Source organism: Patagioenas fasciata, chromosome 3, assembly GCF_037038585.1.
Source record: "Patagioenas fasciata isolate bPatFas1 chromosome 3, bPatFas1.hap1, whole genome shotgun sequence".
NCBI classification, from domain to species: Eukaryota; Metazoa; Chordata; class Aves; order Columbiformes; family Columbidae; genus Patagioenas; species Patagioenas fasciata.
In genome coordinates, this window is record NC_092522.1 from 70,451,049 (window position 1) to 70,465,160 (window position 14,112).

The 14,112-nt window shown below is 39.7% G+C and overlaps 1 protein-coding gene across 5 annotated transcripts in view; it reads right to left on the reverse strand.

Moving 5' to 3' along the window:
• Window positions 1-14,112, reverse strand: part of NCOA7 (nuclear receptor coactivator 7) — a 93,030-nt gene that overhangs the window by 10,173 nt on the left and 68,745 nt on the right. For 3 of the 5 annotated variants that reach the window (XM_065833953.2, XM_065833952.2, XM_065833954.2), the window contains exons 7-10: window positions 13,727-13,852; window positions 11,219-11,403; window positions 8,744-9,807; window positions 7,090-7,258 (exon numbers count right to left, since the gene is read on the reverse strand). In XM_065833953.2, coding sequence (XP_065690025.2) covers window positions 7,090-7,258; window positions 8,744-9,807; window positions 11,219-11,403; window positions 13,727-13,852 — 1,544 coding nt within the window. The remainder of the gene's footprint in view (window positions 1-7,089; window positions 7,259-8,743; window positions 9,808-11,218; window positions 11,404-13,726; window positions 13,853-14,112) is intronic. The other 2 variants (XM_065833956.2, XM_065833957.2) reach the window with 2 other exon arrangements.

Here is a 14,112-nt window from a genome sequence, read left to right on the forward strand (position 1 = left end):
CAGCTTTGCTAATGCTACAGTACCGGCAGTGTATGCACTTCCATAACTGTGGTCAGTTCTCAATCATTTTCTTGAATGAGATGCTCTTTGACAACACCCGTAACAAAGAGCGAAACAATTTCTCACAAAGGAATTTAGGTAGTATATTCCTTTAACCCAGATGATACTAAGGATTCAAATGAACACATGCAATTTGAAACAGGAATACAATAGTGGATCCACTGTACAAGAAGATGAATTGCCAGGAAAAAATAAAAAAGGCAAAAACAAGTAATTAAAGAGGGCAGATAGAAACACAGTAAGTACCGGATCTTTCTCCAGTTATTCACTAGAAAGTTTTCTCCAGCAGTTCCTTGATCCGTACAGAACAACTAAAAGCTTAGAGAAACCTAGACATTCTCCCCCTATATTTCAAGTTACTGGGATTTATAGTATATGCATACATAATCTTAAAACACCATTTCAGCACTGCTGGATTCTGTTCAGGTTCATTTATTTTATTCCACAGATTTCTCCAATCAAGTCTACATTTTCTGTTCTACACTTCTACCAGTAATGCTAGAATCTGAGGTCAGTTCTAGTTGAAAATGTTGCCTGCTCATGACAGGTATATTAATTCATAATTGAAGTGAGACATTGTGGTGCAGAGCTTGACTCACTTTAGCTTCAATACATCTTGTTCCAATTCCCACTACCCTCAGAAAGAATAAAGGATTTACTTTGCTGCGTCATTGAAATGTCCTTCTAACCATGAAAACTGAACAAATTAGAATTGCCGTCAGTTTTTTCTCTTCTCCTTTGCATATTCACAAACACTTCTGTGATGCGTGGCTAACAAATGACCTAGCTGAATTTAAATTATTGTTATCAAACAAGAACCGTATTTACAAGACATTTCTAAGATACAACCAAATACAGCTCTAGCATAATGGTCCTAAATTTGTGAATGACATGCAACACAATAGTTCCTAAGGCATAAGCAGCCTCCCTTCATCAAGAACAAATAAGGTAGCTAACGTTGACGTCAAAATAAAAATTTTAGCTGCTGTTTGTTCTGCTGCAGCAACACACACAAAAGAGATCAAAGTAGCACCATGCAAACAATCGGTCCTTGGGATGGTCCTCTCCAATAATGGCCAGCAAAAGGGTAAAAGAGGGTCACACTACCATTGCCAAGGGTTCCATGAAGCCACGTGATCGCTTAGAAGTTTGCACAGATCTAAAAATAGTGAACTATGGAAGACACTTCCAAAAGCTGGATAATCTCATTTTAATCAAGATCTTTTAACTGCAGAAGTTTTCCCACATCAGCAGGTGCCACTCAGTGTGCCCTAAAGCCCTTTACTGGCTCACAGAGGCTTCAGAAGCAGCAGTACAATCATCTCTTTGCTAAACAATGTAACTTTTAACTGAAAGAGAGATTTAACTTGACCATTGTGTGTTTTACGTGCAGCAGTCCTAGTCAGGAAAGCTAACTACTATAGAAAGCTGCACTGCAGTAAAATCAACCAAGTTCCTCAGTGCACTCAGAATATTTCCTGTCAGGCCCCATGGGCCTGTAGATGCCCAGTTTATCTAAGCAGTCCACAAATAAGATTTCCTCTGCCATGGACAGATGCTAAATAAATCCAGACACTAAAGATTTAAGAAGCGGCAGTGGAAAGTAAGAAATAGGTTCTTATAGAAGTGAAGTCATTGTGAAAGGGATGCTGAGCATCCCTTCTCTGTTAATAAAATAATAACATTATATTATGGTGGTATTTCCAAGTGACCAAAATGAAAAGGAAAAAAAAGACAATTCCTAATTTCAGAAACCACTGCCTGAGGAACTCTCCTACAGCCAGCTTGACAGTTGTGAGGAAATTTACCCTATAATTCAATAGCTGTTTCAGAGATCACATGCTTATGAGTGTGTTATGGACTGACAGGGAAACATCAATAAAACATAAGGTACTTGGAAATGAACAACTTCAGAAATCTGAAGTTAATCACTCCAAAAAGAACTTATTCAAAAGGAAAAAATGATAACAGGAAACTTAAAAAAAAAACCCAAAGAAACAACAACAACAACAAAAAAGCCACAAAAAAAAAAACCCAAAAAAACAAAAAACCCCACAAAACAGAACAAAAAACAGCCAAAAAAAACAAACAAAAAACCCAACCAAATCAACCAAACAAAAAAAAAAAAACTAGAAGACACAAATCAAAAATGAAAGATGGAACACTGATTAAAGAGGGAACCCCCTGCCAGCTGTAGCCAGATTAAAAGGAAAGTTCATAGTAATACACATACAAAGGGCCCAAAACAAATGCAAAAAGGAAAGTTTATAGTGAAGGATATAAATTCAGCAGAAAACTAATCTTGGAAAGTAGAAAACATGACTTAAATATCATGACAGCCAAGTGATAAAATTAGTGTAAGACAAAAGCTTGGTGGAGTATTACGCCACTGCACTGCATAGTAACCTGGGCACAATCAGCCATGTGTGTGCATCTGTGCCAACAGCGGAGCACACGCAGAAGAGCAAGCAGGGGCTGTGATTGCACGGTGCTCCCTTACCCTTGGCAGAAGGGCCCTAGAGACCTGGAATAACGGCTCTGAACTTCGGAGCAAGAGCTCCACACCAGCACACTGATGACAACGCTTGGTGCGACCCTTGAATGCACCGAGAAAGTAACATTCAGCAGAAGGAATGAGATTGTGTTTAGTTTGATGTTTGACACTTTGGTGACCACTGTTGAAACACTCTGCTCATCTCTGATGCAACATTCCCAAGTCCCATTTAAGCACTGCAGTTCAAAGAGATGCAAAACCAACTGTTGTACAGTGAGAAGCAAAAGTTATTCAGCTTTCAGGAGTGACACTCTGTGATAACCAACATTAAGAGGAGCTGAATCCAGGTCATGCACATACAACCACAACCTGGGACCGGAAGCCAGAAAAATTACAGTAGGTATCTAGTGCACTGAAAAAGAGCAAAGGCAATTGTCAATAAAACACACTAGACAAATTGTCAAGATTCTTTAGAGGGAACTACGAATGGCTTTTCTCCTAAAAGATGTACTTTAATTTAGGGGGTCCCAAACTGACATCACCACCGCCACCATTTCTGTTGATATGGCAACAATATCTGACTTCTTTGAGGGCAGAGGCAAACCAGTCTTCCATAAATCAATGTATTTGGGTCAGTCACATGTGGGAGTGAGGCTACTTCCAAACTGTGTATATAGGTAGTGGGGGATGGTTTCTGCATGCTTTGACACATGTACAAAGCCTCCAAGTCCAACCACAGCAACTGGTCTAGAAACAAGAATTAATTCAGAGGAGTCCTACACCTTTGTTACAAACATGCCTGACTAGATGATGATCCTTCACGAATCTTATGAGGGCTAAGGTATCATAAGCCCTCATATGCTTATATGAGCTTACATGAGCCCTAATTATAAGATACTAAGCTATAGATACAGATTGGTTTTCATAGGTTTCATCTGTAGAGTGTGATATCTTATTTATCAGGAGTCTATGAGTAACCTATTTGTACTAGGCTAATTCAAAAGGAGTCTATATCTAAGCTTTATGCTACCTATTCCATTCCATTAAGATGAGCATTTTAAGAGTGATCCTTCAGCATCAGGACCACCTCAGTCATTGTCCCTTTATGCAAAGTGCATGGAAGCATCATGTTGGTATTGACTCCAGCTAGTTGTGCTGCAAGTTCTTCCAGATCTCAGCTTCAACCCTGTTAACTACAGCGTATCATGCACCAGATACTAAGAAGAGTCACAACCAAGCAGCATCTTGCGCTACAAAGGGAAATCTCTCCAGAAATAGTAACAAAACCCAAACCAAAACTCACACAGCTCCCCAAACCAACCAACAACAATCAATGGGGCAGGAAGCTAAGAGTACAAAAGCAAGGCTCTGCCCCTGCTACTTTTTCTCCTTGAAAATTTGCCTGCTTTCACAAAAAGAAACTTCCAAAGAAGCAGATGCCCTCTCAGCAGCATGATCTCAGTGCAATGTCTTGATCAACACAAAATATACATTCATAAACCAACCCTGTCAGCCAAATTCCTATTACAGATAATCAGTGAAATTTACTTCTTGACTTAGGAACTAGTCACTGCTAAAATGAGAAAATTGTCTGTTAGGACACATGTTTATAAACAAAAAAATTTTGCATTACTATCTCTGTCCCAATGCAAAGCATTTTCCTGTGCAAGACCTTGAGGAAATCTGTGAGTGGCGGAACCACTGACATACTAATACTCAAAATCCACTAGGGTGGAAAAATCAACATGCTATTTAAATATCTGTAAACACAAATCCAAGTAGTAAGAGCATGCATAGACTTACCCCCTAATACTGTAAGCTATACCCATTGCAAGCCTTCTCAGCAGAAGAATCAATCAATCAGCATCCAAAAGCATAGGTACCTCTGCTCAGCTGAACCCGACAAGATGCTGCCCTAGACTGAGTTAATCTATATATAAGGATTCAGGAGATGTCCATCACCCCTGTTACGTGTCAAGGTGAGCACAGCTGTGAGCAGGGTGCAGGGCATCACAGCCCTGGAGTCACTGATTAACCCAGCTGGGCTCTGCAGGTCATGGGGCAGCGTGTGCTGGGACACTCTCAGTGCCCAAGAAGCCACGTAGTTCCCAGATGATACCTCAAACAGTTGCAAAAGGCCAATGAGACCTAACACTTGTTAACAGCCTTTTTTTATAAAGAGTATTCGACTAACAGTTTTCTCTCTGTATTGATGTTTCTGGAGGCTTCCATTAAAAATCATTTTAAAAAAAGTTTTAAAAGGTGAGTTTTCCCCCCACCATGCCTCTGTCCTGCTGCCTGTTGAGCCTCTGGACAGAACTGCAGCTCCTCTGGGAGCGGTGGGTGATGCAGCCCAGAATGAAAATGGAGCCACTTTTGCAAATTATGACAGAACCTGTTGTAATAGTAAAAAAACAAGAGGCAATGTTAAAATGCAATTAAATGCAAACAAGAGGAAGATTTAATTTACGAAGGGATTATAGACCTAACACCAATTTCTTCAAAATCTCAATCCAATTTGGTTTTTGGTTTTTAATTACTACGAAACGTTAAGACGTTGCACAAGCTACTGCAACTGCACTGGACAGATAGTGTTTAATTTATGCTGCTTTATGGCTAAAGAGATGAGAATGGTATTTTTGATACTGTCATACATTAATATACATTGTATTTTGAATGTTTTTAACTTAATAAATGATTTTGATACATTATATCAAAAATACATTGCAAAGCTATCCCAAATAACCAACTGTCCATGCCACTCTCATGATGCAACACTGATATAATAATTATATACTATCCAATACTGGAGCAAGAATACCATCAGTGCATTGGAAGTGATGCATTTTGCTTTGGGAAGGCATCTGGGAGTTTGGAGAAAACACTGACTTGTTAGGCAAAGATACATCTTGCATTAATATGAGGGTGTAGGTCCCACATATAATTTTTGCCTCAAGTTCTACGTGATCTTTTATGCACCTCTGTGCTGCTAAAACAGGCATTATGAATAGCACCATAATGACTCCATTTTATACTATATTCACCACTAATTCTTACCAAAATCTGAACAGCAGCTCTGAGAGCAAAGATCTGGCCTGTCAGCCAGCACAGCCAAGTGCTGCTGCAACAGCTCACTGCAGGAATTACTTGTTCCTCATTCCAAAAACTTAAGTATAAACCAGTTGTCAACATTTCAGTTTATATATGGATTAGGTCCCCTCACTAATCAGAAAATTTCTGCTCATAAAAAGACAAGCCAAGCAGCTGTTTTCCAAGTTTGCAGTAAGATGCTTAATAGATTTACCTGTTGCGCAGAGAAACGATCAGAGATGACCTCAGTTCTGCTCAGCAGCTTTATTCAACATTAGATACACTATCCCCAAAGCAAAAAACTGACCTTGTGTTATATTACAGCATCACTCTAACTCCTTGAAGTATGTACTCACACTTCGACCTAGAATTTTCTGAACCTGCCCTTTTGCAATCCCTGAGGAGCCAAGGACTGGGTTCAGCAGAGAGCAAGCAAACCAAAAGCTATCTACAGCTGCACTCTTGATGGCCGCATTCCAGATGGATCAAACCTCTCCCCCTCCTCCCCTCAGTCAGCAACTTCCATACTACTGCTCTCCTCAAAACACTCATTTCTAAAATACAAGAAATAAACACTTACATCAACCCATAAGCTAAAAATTTGAAAATAAATATTCTGAAAAATTATTAACAAAAAAGAAAAAAATTGTCTGCATCTTAAAGACACCTCTGAGATTGATGACCAGTTCAGATTCTTCCTTCCTGGTATCTAATTCACCAGAAGTGTTATCACTGATTTCCCTGTTTCAGCGACAGTTCATCAACAGAGTGGAGAGCTGCTCTAGTTGCCTTCTAGCAAAAGAATGACCATGGATTTGATTTCTCAGAGCCAGTGAAAATTCTTGGGTGATTTATGTGGAAAAAAATCACAGGTCTTCCTTTTTTTTTTATTTGCTATAGTGCTATTTATGCATGCGTACATACACACCTACAGGCACCAAAACCACTTAAACATATTTTATCACAAAGGAAGGGGATTTTTATATGGGCCTGAAGGCTGAAACAGCCACATCAATTCAGTTAAGAGTGTCTCCTTTTTCCACATCATGCCCTTTTGCTCATGTGAGATACCTATTTATTAGCACAGGCACCTTAGTGGATTCCTTGCCTCTCTTGCCACTGCTCCCCTTTTCCCCTTTCCCTCACTTCTTGGACTATGGCTGAAACCCAGATCGTCCCCCAGTGCTTTTCCCATATGTTATCTGCACGTACATCCCTCTTTTCATCTTCCAAGTGGCACCTGATCCCTTCTGCCTTCCCACTGGGAGCCACAATAGACCACCACTGGTCTCTGGCATGCAACGAAATGAGGGGTCCCCTCTCCTCATCCTTGCTGCATTTCACACCTTGGACCATGTAGTGAAAGTCAGATTCAGCTCTAGAAAGCACAACGCACTTAAAAATATGAGACAAAGCACATTTTTGTGCTATGCACTGCAGCTTACCTTTCCCGCGGAACAGCAAACCAGTACTCTGGTTGCTTTATCTTTTTACTGTACTGTTGAGACATGGTGGTGCCCTGAGATGCAAAGGACTTTCTCATGGGCTTGCCTACTTTAATGCACAGAAACATTGGAGGAGTCTTGCTCTTCTCCTCTTTCGAAGGAAGCATATCTGAGTGAGAGACAAAAGAAATGGGTTGCTTACAGGAAAGTACAAATACTGCAGCTGATAGAACATTGTCGCAAAGATTAATAATCTTGTGCAAAGGAATACTCAGAGGCACTGTACACAGAATTACACCTGACATGTCATTCAACAGCAAAACTGGTTTAATAAATCCTTGTTTATCCTAAACTGTGGCCATTTATTCCCATTTTGTCACAGCCTCTATCCCCTGAGCTGTACAGCCATGTGCAGATTAGCGCTCTAAAAGCAAATCAGTAAGATCATCAGACTGGGTGCAAACTGCAACATGAAGCAGGTGCAAGCAGAGGGGACTGCTTCACTGGGTCCTGGTACCCCATCCAGTAGAAGGGTAACCCTGCACACACACACACACAGAACACTTGACCTGTTCCTCAATTCTGACAGTCAGCCAGCCATATGAAACCTTTTGTCTGCACAAGACACGGTTAAACATAAGAGCAGTTTAAGTTCCCTAAATTACCAGCATGACAAAAACACTGCTTACTAAATTACAGCCTAAGTCACACTGAAGATGTCTCATTCATTTTAGGAGTACACATACAGCCTTCTTTTTTATTTTTCTCTGCCAATGAGAATGATCACCAAATACAACCATTGAGATTTAAACCCTTTCAAAAGAAAGGAAAAATCATTTTAATAATAACTGGGTTTCAAATAAAGACTTCCACTCAAATAATCTCCCATCACCTCATATGAATCAAGGGTATGTCCACCAGTTCATTAAACTACCAAGAGAGGAGCAGCAGCACTCCAGGATGGATTCGTGCTTAGAGGTACTGGGCTGTAGGCAAAATAGTAATATGTGTACACAGTATCTAAACTGAGATTTATTTTTGTCATATGCTTTTGTCATATGCTTTTCAGCCCAAATTTTATTTATTAGAACCCAGTGACCAATCAGGACAAAATGATCAGTCAGTAAGGCTCTACATAGAATCATGTTTATCACTTCTTGAAGAGTTTCCATAGCTCAGCAGACACCAGACAGATGCAAATAGTGTCAAGAGTACTTCAGTACCCTGCTTTGCAACAACACACTACTACTTTGGAAATGATCAGAAATACACTTACAGACTTCACTGAAGCAACAAAAGCAACCAATGAAGAGTGACAATTCCTAAGCCATGAAATGTCCGTGCCAGTACTGTGACTAGATGACATTTCACTGTCCTTCTTAAAGCCAGTAAACAGAGGTGAAGATTATAAAAACAGTAGCCACTGAAGATGGAAAGAGCACACAAACTACTTATCAAATTAGAAGCTTAGGGAATTTGAAGGTATTTTTCTCCTCTAAATAGCACATGATATAAAAATATAATATACAAGAGTGGAAAAAAAGACCAGGTATTATAGAAGGAGGAAATTTAGAGCAGAAGGCTATCCATTCAAAGATTACCGTCACAATGCTGTCCAAGTCTCAGAGGAAACAAGGATAAACCAGAGACCTACCTTCAATTGGCACTTGAATTTTCTGCAGCAGCCACAGTCTGATTTCTGATTGATTGTCTAACTGTGTTTCTTGACAGGTCTTGTCTATAGCTGGTACTAACGAAGAGTCCACAGACTCTTTCAGATCCTTTTCCTCTGCTGCTGCTGAGCTGATTTCTAACGAAGGCGCTTTCCTTTCAACACAGCAGGAATCGAGCTCCATACTTTTAACTGTATGGACTTCATTAGCTTGGGACTTTGAACAGCTAAGTGTAAGGTCTATACCAATTGCTTTATTGTTTTCACCTTTCTGGATTTCAGCCTTGTGTAAGTCTTCAGATGACTGAGACCCATTCCCATCTTTATTGAGGTAAAATTCAATAAGTTTATCTTTCTCTAGCTCTTTCTTAGTGTCCAGTGTAGTCTCCACCTTACCTGTTGGGGAACTGACACATTTGTTTACTTCTGGAATAACATCTTGCTTTTCACACAGCTCTAAGTCTAAGTCAGCTTTAGGTTCAACACTGTCCTTTTTTTCCAAGGAATCAACTGTCAAGTGCTCCTGGACTTCTGTAGTGGGTTTGGTTACCTGCTGCTTAGTTCTCCCCAACTCCCTGGGGTCAGCCAGAAAGCCTTCCATTACTGAGATTTTCCTGTCCAACCCTCTGTCCACATGAGAAGATGTCTTTTCCCGCTCAAAGTCATCCTCTCCTTCTCCCAAAAGGGATTTTTCTTTGGTTTCGATGTCTGAAGTATTTTTTTCCCCAGAAGGCTCCTTGGCACATGGTTCCGCAGCAAACTTTTCCAAATGTTCAGTGGCAGTGATGTTGTTGGGAAAGTCCAGTAAGTTTGATTTGATTGAGCCTGTACTCTCAGATGACTGAAGAATTTCAAAATCAGCAGACTTTTCCTTATCTGACGGTTTTAACTCTTTGGCACCCAGAGTGATGGATCGATCTCCATACTGCTGCCTCTTTTCTTTGCTAAGGGATTTGAATTTGCTGAAAGGATTGATATCTTTCTCGGAGGACAGGTCTTCCCATTCTCCTGGCCTGTACAGAGGACAAAGATCCTTTGGTATGTCACTGTCAGGGAAAATGATGGATGTACATAGGATGTTAAAAGCAAAATGGAAACAGAAAAAAAAATGGAAAAGAAAAAATAAATAACATACCAACTTAACTTAAGCTCTGAAACTCAACAAAAAAATTACTTTATCCAAAATAAACATACACCAGCGGAAATAAGTGACATTAAAGAAAACGGAAAAGAACGCAGAAAGGATAATATCGAAATAAAATCACTTGGCAGAATATGCCACATGGGTGAAGAAATGGTACACACATAACAACAATGTGCAAGCCATCAGAAGTCCAGTAACCACAAACCACATGACATGTACTTAGCTGCTGGAATTTCTTTCATTCCATATTAATATTATTTCCCACACCTGACAATGAGTAAACCTCTACGACCATCCATGCTTCCCCAGTCAGTACAAATGTATTTTTGAGAACAAAGCAAATCAGAGATAAGCCATACCTGTTGGAACACGTTTACTGCAAAACAGTAACAGGCAGGAGGGTTGGATTTTTTTTTAATTTTATTTTTCTTCCCATTACTCAAGTGCACAGTTTGAATGCAAACTTCCCCCAGGATTTCATTTTTCAAGCAGGATGATTGCAAAACATTTCAAAATGGAAAATTCTCAAAACCTTAACAGCATACAACTTGAGCTCTTCATTACTGCTAAGAGGTTTGAGGTGAATAAGAATACAAGATTCTCATCACTTAGAAGTTACTAGACACTCTAGTAATGAGCATAACAAAATATGTCAGGAATTTTTCTTGAAATGAGAAAATAGTAGTAGATGAATTTCACTGATCAAACAGGTGTTGCCTATAAGGACAAAACCTGGCTTAGAATAAATACATAAGCAGTGCCTAGACTATGCATAAATAAAGGTAGCCCACCCCAGAGAGTCTATTATGTATTATAAATGCTAACTATCAATGCATTTATGGTTCTGAAGTGGAAGTATTCCACAGACTCCTATTTCTGCAAGTACTGAAGTTGGCAGTTAAGGTGCTGTTATCTTTAAGAAAAGTTTTAAATAGTCCTTTCAGATCAGTCCCAGTAACGCAGCAAATGACCCAAATCTAAATGTCTTTATTTTCACCAAAATAACCCCAGAGATGAGTCAGTGCAAGAGCCAAACCACAGCATGTGACCAGTGCTTTTAGCTACTGCTTTTACTGGTCTCTTTTGCACTTTGGTTCTCATATTCATGACCCATTTCTCTTTACTGCCACTGAAGTGTTCCAAAGAGAAAGCGGAAGAACAACACAAGTGAATCACTCCTTTGCTGGCACTTTCCTCCCGTGACTTGTTTTATTCTGCTGCATTAAAACTCTTTCCCTCCATTCCCCTCCCACCTTTTCCATAACCCTTACTGAAAATATGCAAACATAAGTTCAGGGAAGAACACTCCTTACGATGGCAATGCGTCTTTAATCTTCATGTGAGAGATGTCGTTGTAGAGAGCTATTGAGACGACTTCCTCCATGGGGCAGATGAGTCCATATTCTTCACAGCCATTCTCAATTACCAGAGGATCAGACTTATGTGGGTCAAACATGATGTTGTTTGGAGTTACTATCATGACTCCTCCAACTACGCCCTAAAATAGGAGAAGGAAAAGTTAGCACATCACATATAATTCACTTACTGCTTGGTATTGGATTTTAGGCTACTATCCTACAAAGAAAAATCTTTCTCCTGCCTCTTTATACCCCATCATGCAATGTTTGCTAACAAAATATTTTCGGTTTCCAATGGCATCAAGTCAGGCATTGTGAGGAGAATACAGAAAAAAATTAGCCAAGTTCCTAGCTAATAAGGAAGAACATCTGAACTATTCAACTTTCAATGCTGGCTGCTACAAGCTAAAACTGCAGATTGTTAAGCAATCTCAGACAAAATAGATTAGTGGATTATAAAAAAGTACTATTTTGTTCTGGATGCAGCCACCTTCATTTGATACATGAATTTATTATGCAACCAGCACACCTGAAGGCAGTCTTACTCATGGGAAATATCAAAGTTACTATGCTAATCTATGTTATAGGTCCTCTTGATCTGCTCTCCCAGATGTACATGCAAAAAGCTTCTATATATAGGGACCTAATATGGATCAGCCTCTCCCCAATATAGAAGCAGCTTCTTCCACTGATCCAAGCATATTTGCACAGTTGTAGAAGACATTTAATTCTTCAAAACATGCTCTAGCCATGGATTCAATAAGAACCATTCAGCATCCAACCCATGACAACTGATCATTTTTCAAGGTTGTCAAAGGAGAGTTCCAATGCCTTGCTCCTGCACCATCTCTTCCAGATGAGCTATAAAATTCACCAGACCAACTCAGAAGCCATGCATAGATCATGACATCTGACAAACAGGAGCCACAGATCAATGGGAATGACCTACACTGCAGATACTATTAATTATCCAAGGTCATCTGCAAGGGAAGGCAATGAAGGCTAACAAATAGGCAGGTGAAAGACCACAAGCTTGGTTTGTTTGTTGTTGTTGTTTTTTTTTTACATCAGGGAGATGCCAAGCTGATGGCTTGGTACTGGCAAAGCAAGTATGTGTGTGCCTGCTCCTTTGTAGAGCAAGGTCTGTATGAATTTCCCATTTGCTTCTTCTGCATGACTCATGTACATGTGTCTAGTTTTTGTCTGGATGAAAGAATCGAGTGCGGAGGCTTCTCCCACAGGTAATGTAAGTCTAGTTAGCCAGGAGAACAATCCATCAGTAGGTTCTGCTTCCTACCCAGCCACTGCAGGAAGGCAGGCAACAAGGGATTTTAGCTGCACTGGCAAAGAAGTTGGCCCACTTCTAATTGTTCTGACCGCAAATTACTTTTTCGGTTCTGCAGCCATAAAACTGGCAACCTGTATCCTCTGCGCCTAGCAAGCAGCACATAACAAAGCAACAGTTTTGCCCTAATTTATGTGTGAGACATCAAGTAGCCCCGTTACTTCCTACAAAATAGCAGACTGAAAAATTGCAGAGTAGTTAAATGCGGTCTACAGCCACTTAATGTGAGAAGAAGCCAAGAACTGTAGGTGTAAACACATCCATCTTACAAAAGTCAGCAGTAAGGGAAAAATATGTTTAAACTACAATGGTTAGCATCTCCAGTGTTATAAATTCCAGAGAATTTGAAAACCCAAACATGCAGAAACCTAACTGAAACCAGAGCAAACAAGAGGAGACACATCAGAGCAGATAGTTCAAGAAGACAGAGTATTAAAACCTTGAGAAGACAAGAGGGTTAAAATACTGCCCAGTCCTTGTGCCTTTGCTTCTAAAACAGCAGCTGTAAAATTTAGTGTTGCAGTCCCAGTGGGAACATGTATGTTACAAGAATGCTTGCAAGAAAAAGAAAGAGAAGGTTGCATCATGCAATTTTTATCTTTTTATTAGGGTTTGCATGACATTCATTAGCAAGTACAGAAGCAACATGGACCTATTTGGAAACACTGCTCTGAAAACAGTTAATATTTAGCTTAAAGACATAAATGAAATAGATAAACATGTGCTCATTTTATTAAGCTGTTGCACAATTTGATGGAACCGGACAACTAATCCTGACACGTCGTAAGTTTGAACTACAGTTGTCCCTGTGTATCCAGCAATATGCTCTTAAACAGATAATTCTGGTAAGACATGGTAAGGGAATGAAGATGAGTGGAAGAGCTATTCTCTCATAAAGCAACTATCATAACAGGTTAAACAACTGAAAGAACAAAATGATCCAGCATATTACCATGGTGCAAGTAAACACAGCAGTGACAGATAAAGCCACCATAACATTAATGTTCTTTACAAATGTGGAGTACGTTTGACTCCCCCAGTATTCATCTCTCACTCATCCAAACAGATTTTGCTTTTAAAGAATCTCAAACAATACCCAAAAGTCAGGTTCCACCTACCTTACCATCTGTGAAGTAACGACAATTCATTTTTAAAAACTTGACAACCACAGGCTCATCCTCTTCTGAGGTAGAGGACAGAACTCTCTCAACTGGTTTGAAGGCCTTTCTTGCCAAATCAGCATCCTTAAAAAAGAAAAAGTTCAGTACAGAGCAACAGGACCAGAAACATATACTTTTCAATTTTGGACAACTAAAAGGCCAGGTTCAACCGCTTTCCTTTTGCTTAAGGAAGAAACATGGTGGCCATGTATGTATGTATGTGTGGACACTTCCTATATGGAAAAAAAACCTTGTAACGTTACAAAAAACCTCCATACAAATAACAGACAAAAAATGAAAAAATGACAAGTCAGCTCACCAGATTTCATTGAGGTATTCCCATT